Source organism: Poromitra crassiceps (assembly GCF_964638095.1).
Source record: "Poromitra crassiceps genome assembly, chromosome: 3".
NCBI classification, from domain to species: Eukaryota; Metazoa; Chordata; class Actinopteri; order Beryciformes; family Melamphaidae; genus Poromitra; species Poromitra crassiceps.
Window position 1 is genome coordinate 74424489 of NC_139625.1, and position 12364 is coordinate 74436852.

A 12364-nucleotide genomic window follows, 5' to 3' on the forward strand; every position below is an offset into this window, starting at 1 on the left:
GGGCTTTAAACTCAGGAACTCAAAGCTCGGATGTCTTTTTTTTTAGATGATTTTTTTGGGGGGCATTTCTGCCTTTATTTAGATAGGACAGTAGGCAGACAGGAAAGGTGAGGATAGAGAGAGGGGATGACATGTGGCAAAGGACCTCAGGTCGGATTCGGACCCGAGCCTCCGTCGTATGTACCAGGTGAGAGATTTAGTACCTTCCCAGGTACTAAATCGGCTGGGATCCGGTAGATCTTGGATGCTGATTGATCTGTGTGAACAAAAAAGTTTTTTCTAGTGGCAGAAGTTACCCTGCGGCCTAGCAGTCAAATCATCTGGCCAAATGGACAAGGTATATGATTTTGGATCAGAAGACTGAGGGTTTGAGTCCCTTTGTGGTAAACTTTCTAGTTCAGCAATTCCAGAAGTTTATTTTAGAACACTAAAAAAAAACACTAATGAGGGTTTCCAACTTCCATGACTGGAATTTGGAAACCCTCATTAGTGTGTTGCTTGCACCTGTGTTTACCCTGCCTTTTCGGCACAAAATGGCCCCCGTGAAATGGGTCTATCGTGTTCCAGGCTCAATCAGTATGTTAGGTTCCAACATAGACATATGCAAATTAGTGGCTATAATAAATCACAATTAATATATGTTGTTTTTATAAAGTGTTTTTTAAGTTTTTACATAGTAACTTGAGAACTTTAATCCCCGAGTCTTAACTTGTCGAGTAGGCCTAGACAGGTGTAAAAACCAGCATTTTGTATTTTCAATGTCAAAAGCTGTTTTTTTAACATAGCGATTAATTGATCGTTAACGTGACCAATTAATCGATTAAGGAAATTTATTCAAACTTGCATCCCTATTGTCAGGTGATGTCACCTAAATCCTTCCCTGGATGAAATCAAGGTTACAACAAGACAAGGGAGAGAGAGCCGAGATGAGTTGTTGCATGGGTTTAATATAGTGCTTGAAAATGCCATTGAGGACCTTCTACATCCTTTACAATGATCAAGAAAAGGCCATTGTACCTGTACTGGCATCAGTTCATGTAGATATATCCCACATCCTAATAAATAGGACAGACGTGTCGCCCTCTCCCAAGACACGTCCAAATATTGCACAGTGCTTACGATGAGCCTTTTCCCCACCTCACAAAATGAAAAGGAAGGCTTCAAAGCCTTGGAAACAACTCGCTGCAGTCTACACCCCAAGTTGTCATCGGAGGAGAAGCACGGAAACCACACTTTGTTTACGCGTCTCAGACTCCCACAGAGATAAAGGTGGGTTGCTGATAAACCGTTTTCGCTGTTGTCTACATATTTTTGCAAGGCTGCAACAACAGATACATTCAAAAAACAAAAAGTGTTATTGCGATACATTAGTCAAACAATTTTCTTCCCATCATGTGGTTGTTTTTCATATGAAGAGATTCATTCCAAAACGTTATATCAGTTGCTACTGAAATAGTAAATATTTCCAAAGCACAGTGAATCTTTCAAAACAATGTTGATTTTGTCAGCAAGTCGTACAATGACTCATGTATAATCATTTGTAATAGCCCAGAAAGTAATTTACTTTCATTGTGATTTTGGGAAGAGCAGGCATCAAATTGTGGAGATATAATTGTTTTTGAACCAAACTCTTCATAAGATCATTTGTTCAGCAAAGATTCATTACAGTTCCTGTGGACATAATATTGACATTCTGACATCACAAGCTGGTGATATTTCATCCCAAGTGCCATGATAACCTTTGGAATAGAAACCACACAAAAATAAAGACATGAGATCTGGATATTCCTGATTTAGTTGTGCCAGGTGCATTTTTCCACCTCTCTCACACTTTCTCTCTCACTCTCACTCTCACTCACACACACACACACACACACACACACACACACACACACACACACACACACACACACACACACACACACACACACACACACACACACACACACACACACACACACACACACACACACACACACTATATATATATACACATACCAGAACACACCAGCAGAATGTCAGCAGTAGAGCCGGGGATTGGTGGAGTGTTTTCCATAGAGATACTGGTTCTGATTCTTTTAATTGAATAGTGTTTCTGGAATGATTTTCTGTGTGAAATGAAAGGGCATTTCAGGATTTGATACAGCAAATTGTCTATATAGTAACAATTGTTTACACCTTCTGCATTTCTAAATAAGAATCGCATTCTCATCAATGAAGATGTAGAGAACCTGAGAGCCCTTTCCAAAAAATGATCATTTAGAAGCTTTTTATGCCTTAAAATTGATAATAATAAATCAATATGGTACCAGTCGTTGGAAGTTTTTCAATATAATACCCAGCCCCACAAATCAAACAGAAATAAGACATACACCACCTAACATGGGAGTTTGGCTTGGGGGTAACAAAGGGAAGCTGAGCGCACCTTCCACATTTTAAGTTTGGTGAGACAGTGGCCCCTAATGTCCAAGAAGAGGTAGTGCCACAAGCTTCACAGGGAAGTTGCAGAGGAAGAGTTGAGTGTCAGAAGAGGCAGACTCGGGTCAAACAGAGAGTTGCAAATAGGTATTTTGAGCGTTTGTATTGACCTATTTGGAGGGCTGGAGAGGTGGGGTTTACATCTTCCAAGTTAGATAGATTCAGATATAAATGTATACTTATTTTCATTTCAAATACTTTTCTGCAATTGACAAAACCTTCCCAGGGTTGGAAATGTGGAAATGTTTGGTAAAATAATTTGTCTCTCCCTTTCCACACGGGGCGTTTTTTTTTCTTCTTTTCGTGTGATTAATTTGCACGTCAATAATATCTTTTGAACCTATATCCAGTCAATGCAAACGTGCACACCAACGGTGCAATTCCACTCAGCGAAATTGCGGCACATATTTTTTTCAAACCCATAATGTTGATAAGTTATCTTTAAATTAAACCTAATGCTTGAAGGCAGAAAAAAAACTGTTGACCCCTAATCAATTACTCGTATCGGTACTCGCCGCGGTATCGGCATCTACCCAAATGTAAGTACTCGTACTCGGTCTGCAAAAAGGTGGTAGCGGTGCATCCCTAATTATTATTATTATTTTATTTATGTATTTGCACATATTTAAAAGAAAGAAAAAAAAACATAGAAAAGGAAATGAACAAAACCGCTTTTATTCTGACTGCTTTCAACAGACTGACACTCTTTTGTAGAAAACTCCTGAAACACGTGAAGCTGCGTTGGAAACAATGCAGAGTAAGGGGACATTCAGACCAAAAGCGTTTTTGGAGCTGCCAGCGTCTTTCTGCAATTCATTCTCTATGTAAGGATGCGCTAGACGTGCTCCTCTTTTAATGAACGCACCTGGCGTTTAAGCGCTGGTGGCGTCTGTTGTTTTTGGAGGAGCGCTGTGGGCGTTTTAAAGCTGAAAAAAGTTGAACATTAGAGGAAAAGCGCGCTGCTCGTCATTTTCACTCTTCCTACCTTTTCTCCTCCCGAGGGATCCTCCAACCTCCGCTTCTGCCAGAATTGGCAATAATCTGGCTTTCATGTTGACAGTGAACAACATCAAACAGACAAAACTAGCTGGCTACCGTCCGTGTGGTCGTTGTGTTCTGATCTGTACTGCACGCGACTGCAGGTGAAAACAAAACGGAGCACAAAAAAACGCTCCGTGCGCTGTGTTTTGTGCACAATGGAAGTGCTCTCGACATGATTTTCATAGTGTTCTGACTGAAAAAAAAACGCTTTTGGTGTGAATGTCCCCTAACTGTTGTGTGTGGTAAACCCTGCCCATACGGCACATAAGCAGGTGAAAAGAAAAGGGTGTTTATGGGTGCCGTTTAGCCTGGGTCTGGGTGTAAGTTGCGGTCATGGCACAGGGGGTGCTGTTTAGCCTGGGTCTGGGTGTAAGTTGTGATCATGGCACAGGGGGTGCTGTTTAGCCTGGGTCTGGGTGTAAGTTGCGGTCATGGCACAGGGGGTGCTGTTTAGCCTGGGTCTGGGTGTAAGTTGTGATCATGGCACAGGGGGTGCTGTTTAGCCTGGGTCTGGGTGTAAGTTGCGGTCATGGCACAGGGGGTGCTGTTTAGCCTGGGTCTGGGTGTAAGTTGCGGTCATGGCACAGGGCGATCGTAGAGCTACATTACAGTGGGGCTCATTGGGCTTCTTATGTGTGCACAATGGGATCTTCTTTCAAGCAGTATTCACTCAAGTTTTTTTTTTTTTTTTTGTGTGCTCCCTCTGCTCTCTCCTCCCAGATCAAAACGGTATTTGCAGATTGCTTTTCTGCTTAGTTTTCGGGAGCGGAGAGGCCAGATGGGTGGATTTAGCCACACAGGAGTGGATCATGAGTGTCATGACGTTTAGACAATCAGAGTAAAGTAGTCTGGAAGTAATTTAGGATTATTTTGTGTGATGGAAAACTTCTGTGATTCTCTGAATTGTCCTGATGCCTTTAACCCCACCCATCTGCCTCTCCGTGCAGGGTAAAACAAGCGCTTATCGGTCTGGTCCATACACAGGTGATCCTCTGTCCTCAACAGTGCTGCTGCTGCTTCTTCTTCTACCTTTTCCACTCACTTGATTGTCTGTCACTCACTGTCAGTTGATGATGACCTCATGGCACGGAGCAGCTGTCAGATTATGACTTGACATATTGTAAGAGAATTTGCATTACAAGCCTTCACTCGTTTCCAGCTGTTTTTGAGCGAGTCTAAAAAGGTTGAGGTCGGGGGGGTCACGGCGGTGACCCCGGGGGGTGGGGTTGGGTCAGAGTAAGCATCCGTCCCAGGAAGGAAGCGTCATTGCTGGGCCAGCAGGGCGTTGCGGTTGGCTTTCATCTTCTCCAGGCGTTTGGAGAGGTGGCTGTTGCTGGCCTCCAGCTCGTCGATACGGTCCAGAGCTGACCTCAGCTGCAGGGAGACAGAAAATATTGTATGTTGAGTTTCAGCTTGAATGAGCCTCTGTCATATTTTTTTTTTACTATTTATATTGTGAATAAAGGAATTTAATGTGATAATCTCAAAGATGTTCATGTAAATAAATGTCTGTTAAGTCATTATCTATCTGATAGTGAGTTAACAATGGTGATTGAGTCTATGGCTCATTGATGGAAGCCTTTGCATTTTCAGTATTGCAGCATTTATGAACTTGGTGTCTGTGGTGTGGTGACAGGGTGGGCGGAGCTAATGTAATAGACTCACTCTGCAGGTTACTGTAGGTTCCTGACAACTCCTGTGTGAAGTTAGCCTGGTATCCAGCCCCATATGAATCACTCTTCATATGGGTCTGGACCCATGCCCATCCACAGCATTTATTCAGGACAGATACTGTCCGGGACACCTGATTGGCTGGTCGATGTAGGCTGCGGGACCTTATTAATAATGAATCTAACGTTACCGATAACGCATTACAGAGCACTGCAACAACTCACCTGTATGGGCTAGCTAGCTAGGCTAGGCTAGCTAGCTGTTAGCACAATAGTTATGTGGCAGTAAAACACCACTGAATGACCAGTTTGATATAACGGTCAACCAGTTCGAGTCACGCTCTTTCCATAAAGCCCACCAGCTTTGATATCTGTTGGCCAGTTGATATTTATACAGTAACAATATTGTGGCTCTAAAATAAAGTTTTTATCGATGCGGTGAGACTGTCATGGCAGCTGTTTCCAGTCTTCCAGCTCTGGACCAGACAGAGTTGAACAAAGTGAGAACAGACAAACAGAGAGAACAGCACTGCTGTCATTGGGCTGCAGTGGAATAATCGGTGGAACAAAGTATTAGCTTCAGTTCTTATCAATTTAAGTTCTTTGGAACAGAAGAAGTTTGATGATTGACACAGACAGCAACCAATCAGTTGGGGCTGAAAAATATGTCACCGAATCAGTGGCGGATAGCAGAGCGTCCAGACCCTAATGAGGGATTCATTGGGGCTGGTTACCAGGCTAGTGTGAAGTAGGATAACAAGCTACTTTTTACAGACAGAGAAACAGACAGACAGAGAAATAAAGAGACAGAGAAACAGACAGACAGAAATAAAGAGACAGAGAAACAGACAGACAGAGAGACAGACACAGACACAGACACAGACACAGACACAGACACACACACACACACACACACACACACACACACACACACACACACACACACACAGAGAAACAGACAGACAGACAGACAGACAGAGAAACAGACAGACAGAGAAACAGACAGTCTGTACTTGTCTCACCTCTCGTTGCAGCTTACGCTTCTCCACCTTTAGCTCATCCTCCACTTTCTCTGAGCTCTCTGAGGCCGACTTGTAGCGCGTCACCTGACCTTCCAGACGAATAATCTGAAGAGGATGAGAACCAAGGGAACTGAGTCAAAGAAGCCATTTTGTTTTGAACCACATGCTTGCTGTACAGCTCCAGTTTCAGCCAAGAAGTTACAGAGAGGCTTAATGGCTGCCACTGTTTTCCTCTTAAATTATCCTACAAATTGAATGGCTAGAAATAGAAATGAGAGAAATTAAAGCAACAAGAAGAACATGTCCGCACTTACATTTTGCTCCAGAGCCGTGACTTCTTGTTCCGATTTAACCAGTTTGAACTTGAGATCGCTGATCTGCCTGTTGGCATCTCCTGTGTGAAACAGAAGAAAAGTATTAGAACAACTGAAAAGCTGTTGTTGAAATGTGTGACTTCAGTCTTGTGTGGCAGTTTCAGAACTTGGTGAAGTCATGAGAAAATAAACAAAACAAGCAAACAAACAAACAAGCGCAAATTCCCAGTAGGACGAATCAGCGTGACCACGAGTGTGACATCACAGCCACCCAGAAATGCGGAACCGCAGCTGCAGCTAACTATAGCTGTGACAAACAAACGTTAATATCTCATAAACTACAGTATACATCACATCGATGTATGTATGTATGTCGTGTTAAAGTTGGGTGAACTGTTGCAGCTTTTAAAATGAAGTGAATTTAGTAAAAATCACAGCCGGCTAGAGTGAGACACTCAAGGCTGGTTCCAGGGTCCCATTACAAAGTTACTCACAGTAAGCCGTTCGCTTACCAACACTGATCCCTCGTATAGCTGCAAACACATATGCAAATCCAAAACATAGGATGGCAGGGGCAGCCCACCCTACTCTGCCACCCTGCATTTCGAGGGGGTGTGCCCTTTTAGCCAACTGACACACACCTTCTCTCTCTCTCTCTCTCTCTCTCTCTCACGAGCTCCATGCCAAATGTCAGTCTTCTCTGCCATCCTGCATTTCAAAATTTCTCCCCCTGCGCCCCCTTTTTGGCATGAACACACACACTTGACCTCCATGCCAAAATTCTGCCTCCTAGGGTGAAAATTGTGCCCGCTAAAGCATGATGAACTTTTTGTGGACTGACTGACAGACCAACCGACCAACCAACCAACCGACAGTGACTTAAATAGCTGCTGGTCGCAGCATATAAATAAATAAATGAAAAAATAAATACATATTTTTAATATTTATTAATTTATTTCTTTAGTAAATCAATGAATAAATCAATGAATAAATCAATCATTCAATCAATCAATCAATCAATCATTCAATCATTCAATCATTCAAGTGAAGGTGAAGCACTTTGTGTGTTTGGGTGTGTCACTCACTCTGAAGGTCCAGAATGTGAGAGTCCATGCCGTTCTCCAGACCCTCTTCCTCCGGACTGGGAGCATCTGTCCCGTTCTTCTGCCTCTGCTCCAGCTGAGACTTCAGACGCCTCACCTGCGCACGCACGCACGCACGCACGCACGCACACACACACACACACACACACACACACACACACACACACACACACACACACACACACACTCGTTTAGAGGCTCAGTTTTCTAAGATGGATTGTGTGGATTTAGATGACTTAAAGATGTTGAAATGAGTCATTTTCTTAATGATGTTAATCTCACCTGATCCACCAAACTCTCCCTTTCATCAACCAGCTTCTTCAGCCGGAGCTCTGCAACAGAGAACAGATGGTCATCAATACAAAACAGACTATAGGATCTGGTATCACTTGTCGCAAAAACACTGTTGCCTTTATCCTTTCTGGTGTCCCAGGAAAGGTCATACGTTTGAGGGCCTACTGCCATTGTTGGTCAATTCAACATCTCTCTGCCTATGTTTTAGTCTTTTGTTTCCAATTTGTTTCCAAATTTCCAATAGTGCTCTGTTCCACATGTAAATGATCTCTGAGTGATTCTGACTCTGTTCCACATGTAAATGATCTCTGAGTGATTGTGGCAGGAGCTGATGTGGGCAAGTTCCACTCTTTTCTGGTGAGTTCTTGATCGCCATTTCACCCCCGGTAGTCAGTTTAATATCCAATGCATTTCCTGATAATGCAACAACATCTGCCAGATCACTAAATATACCCTGATCGTCCTTCACATCATATGAGGGTTTGTTTTTCATTTGATCAGACACCTTTTCCGCAGGATTCCCCTGCATCTCCACTGGTGGACAGAGCCTGGGATTTGGGGAAGGATTCTTGAGATTTCAATGGCAACGATTTTCCATAAATCCTCTCACCATGCTCTGAATGATCTTTTTCAAACCATTCAAATTGTTCCAAACCTCATTAGGGACAAAGGGTGAAACAGTTGTTGACGTCGGTATCTTTACTTGGCCTTTACATTCTTGATGTTCCAATGGCAATGCATTGTCTTGACTTCTGTCTTGATGCTGTGAAATCTGGACAGCTTCTTGCCTAGGTTCCTCGTCACATTTATGAATCATCAGGTCCTTAAATTCCTCACCTGTCATCAAAGATTGTCTCCTGCACTGGCATAGATGTAGCAAGCTCTGTGGTTTTCACTTCATTTTAAAAGTGTGATTCTGCAGATGCCGCAGAACTAAACACATCCTGGTCTCTAAAGATAGTATCATTGTCTTCTGTTGTTGGTTCTGGATAGTTTGAGCGGCAAAAGTCCTATTGCTTGGCACAGCACCATAATCATCAGATCCTGTCTCATTCTTTGCCACAGCTGGGAGATGTTTACTGCCCTCTGCTGGCTTGTCCTTGCCATAATGCAGCCGCTCCCGCACTTTCCCTGGAAGACCATGGGAAGAAAATTGGAGGACCAAGCACAGTTCATTAGTTTGAGATGGTCAAGTAGCAAAATGGAAGTTATGATGATTGATGATGATTGATTTTTATTGTAAGTTATTGTAGAAATGTATGATTGCCTTGGTGGGAATTAACCCAGAGCCGACTCGACAAGAGATTTATCAAGGTCTTGATCACAGGAAAATTGGAGAAATCAGAAATGACAACTTGATGAGTAAAGGACAGTGTTCATTTGAATCTTCTGGATGATAATGTTGACATTGAAAGAAGTGTTAATTAGACATGCATGGAATTTCAAAACATACAAACAAAATCTAAATTGATACAAATCATCAACTGTTCACACAGAAATCAAAACTTTAGGAAACAAAATTACAAATTTGCACAAAGTTGTCAGTCATATTTAAACAAGTAACAAAAGAAGAGTTGCATTTCAAAATGTTACATTATTATTTATTTATTTGTATGTGAAGTTCATCATCAGATACCTTAAAAAAATATAGCCAATCAATTCTGTAAAAGTGTTGTCAACTTAAGTTAACTTTGTTAACTTAAGTTTAAGAACTTAAAGGCCGGCTTTACCGTGGGGAATATGAATATATATTAATTCTTAAAAAATCTTAAATTTCGAATCCGTTGAAATTTTTGAAATTGCTTGTTCACAGCCAGAGAAAAAAAAAATGAAAAAAAAAAAAAAAAAAAAAAAAAAAAATTGGGCCAGGTGACGCGTTTCGCGTCGAAACGCGTCACCTGGCCCATTTTTTTTTTTTTTTTTTTTTTTTTTTTCAACATTTCAACATAGATATTATGTGATAGACTACTGTATCATGTGAGTTATACACAGGTATACATGAATATGAGAGTAATTAATGATGAAATACACTACTGTATGTGATAGGGATGGGCATTTCTAGCAAAAACACTATTCGAAATTCGCTGGCCAAATTCGAATTTAATTCGAAATTCGAAAATAAAATAAAAAATGTAATTTTTTTTTTTTTTTTTTTTTTTTGTGAGTGAAATGTTGCATTGTCTCCCCTGATTCTAAGTCTACGGCTTTATTAATTAATATAAAAAGCTTCTGCTGTGGATTTTTTAGCTCAAACAAGCATTGCACCACTGAAGTAAAGAACATGTTACATGACATTGACATTTTCGAAAATAAAAAACAGTTTTGACAATCATGAGTGGTTCATTAAATATTTAGTAGGCTCAGGTCTGAGTGCCAAAGGGGTGCCAAAGTCACCCCCTCTCCCTCTTCATGGGATTTCATCCGCCATTCATTTTTCCATAAACCTTGCTTAAAATGCTTATAAAAATTGTTTTACTTGCTCAAACCAAGCGATTTGACTATACTTAGAATCAGGGGAGACAATGCAACATTTCACTCAAATTTTTTTTTTTTTTTTTTTTTTTTTTCGAATTTCGAATTTCGAATTTCAATAATAAAAGTCGACCTTGATAATAACAACGATTATTCGAAAATTCGAAATTCGATGCCCATCCCTAGTATGTGAGTTATACACAGGTATACATGAATATGAGAGTCATTAATCATGGTTCTTACCGAGTATGCTCTCTCCGCCACCATGTGGTGGGTCCTGAGCCAATCGGGAGGCAGAATGTGCGCTGTGGTCGTCTGGATCGTCTTTTACCGTCTCCCCATTGGTGGTGACCTCAGGAGAAAGCACTATGCCATGTTTCTGTTTGGGAGAGATGATAGAAAATTGAGTAAACCACTATGTGATCAAAATGCATAATATTCCTTTAAGAAATGGAAACACAAATTGGAGCCACCCATCACACTTGGTGTGATTACCTTTGCTACTGTCAACTAGTGTCCTAGTCTAGAGAGTGAGTGGCGTCAGCGCAGCACCAAAATGCGAGACCCATTAGCCAATGGACAGCCAGGAATGGGTCTCGCTCTACTTTTGCATACTAAAATAAAGCTGATAATGTACAATTTGATTCAAGGGGGGGGGGGGGATTTTCAGAGTCTAACACAAACTGTCTATTTTGCTGCAACTCGACAGTGCTGCTTAATCCAGGACCTTACTTCCTGGAACTCTTGAGAGTAAAAAACTGGTCCATTGGAGTGAATGGAGATGTCGCAACACGGCTCTGCTGTCAAGTTGTTGAATTAGAATCTGTTTTGTGAGCCTGATCCAGTCTGGGAACCTTCTTATATTTTGCCTACAATGAAAGTGTCACTAGAGGCGGGTGTTGTTGTGATTAGATCATTTTCTTTCTGATTAGTTTTGTCATTCAGTGATTCGACTGCAGTGTATGTGTACAGTGGTTACCCCGGCAACAACCTCATCAAATGGAGCTCTGTGGCTGTAACGTGGACTGAATTAGGGGTGTGTGATATGAAAAAGGTGATCACTGATTGAAGCAACAACATGACAGTTGGCATAAGAGAATGCCATTCTGTACTCCAATGATGAAGGGTGTCTCCTAAACGTGTTTAGCTGTATTGATGTTTGACTATGTTACACATGCATAGTTTGTTGGCACCTTACGACAGTGACCTTGGTCCTACAACACTTAGTACTCTGGTACCTTGAGCAGATCTCTGAGTCGGACCGACTCATCCCTGAGACGGTCGCGCTCGAGCCGCACAATGTCGAAGATTTCCCTCTGTCTGTCTAATGCCTGAGTGACGGCCGAGCGGTTGGGGGAGTGAGCGGTTAGGAGAGAAGGAAGGGAGGAAGCAAACACTCAAGTTGGTAAAGAAAGAGCAGCAACAAGCAAAGAGAAGTTATAGTGGAAATGTGCTGTAAGGTTAGGAGCATGTTAAGATAGAAGCCATAACTGCCGAGATTAGGAAGATCTGCAAAGTAGTTGCAGATTGGAGGTTTATTTCTACAAACATGTCTCAGAGGCAGAGCTAGAGAAATAATATGATTGGTTGAGTTAAACATCAATGGCTGGATAAATACTTGTTAATGGCGCTTTTCCACCGCAGGGTACCGGCTCAACCCGACTCTACTCGCTTTATTTGGTTTTCCAGGTACCAGCCTATCAGGCTCCAAAACTCCAGTCTGAAAACTGAAACCCTAATCTGCTGAGTAGTTAAGAGTTGCAGCCTCGTACCCCAATCTTCTTCTCCTTCCACTCCAAAGTTTCCTGTAGGTCAGCAATCTCCCTGGCACAGCCGTCGCTTTTCAGGCGGAGCTGACCGACCTCCTGGCCGCAGGAAATGACCCGGAGGAGAGAGGAAGCAAGGAAGAAAGGAAGGAAGTTAGGAAGGAAAGACGGACAGAGGACAGGAGAGAAAATCAGCAAGCAAAA

General features: G+C 42.0%; 1 protein-coding gene across 1 annotated transcript in view; it reads right to left on the reverse strand.

Moving 5' to 3' along the window:
- Window positions 1-961: 961 nt before the first annotated feature.
- The window catches only part of lrrfip1b (leucine rich repeat (in FLII) interacting protein 1b), an 85757-nt gene continuing 74354 nt past the window's right edge, over window positions 962-12364 (reverse strand). The window contains exons 12-19 of the mRNA XM_083633703.1: window positions 12167-12259; window positions 11633-11725; window positions 10638-10773; window positions 7911-7960; window positions 7611-7725; window positions 6526-6605; window positions 6212-6316; window positions 962-4893 (exon numbers count right to left, since the gene is read on the reverse strand). Of these exons, the coding sequence (XP_083489829.1) occupies window positions 4783-4893; window positions 6212-6316; window positions 6526-6605; window positions 7611-7725; window positions 7911-7960; window positions 10638-10773; window positions 11633-11725; window positions 12167-12259 (783 nt within the window). The 3' untranslated portion in view covers window positions 962-4782. The remainder of the gene's footprint in view (window positions 4894-6211; window positions 6317-6525; window positions 6606-7610; window positions 7726-7910; window positions 7961-10637; window positions 10774-11632; window positions 11726-12166; window positions 12260-12364) is intronic.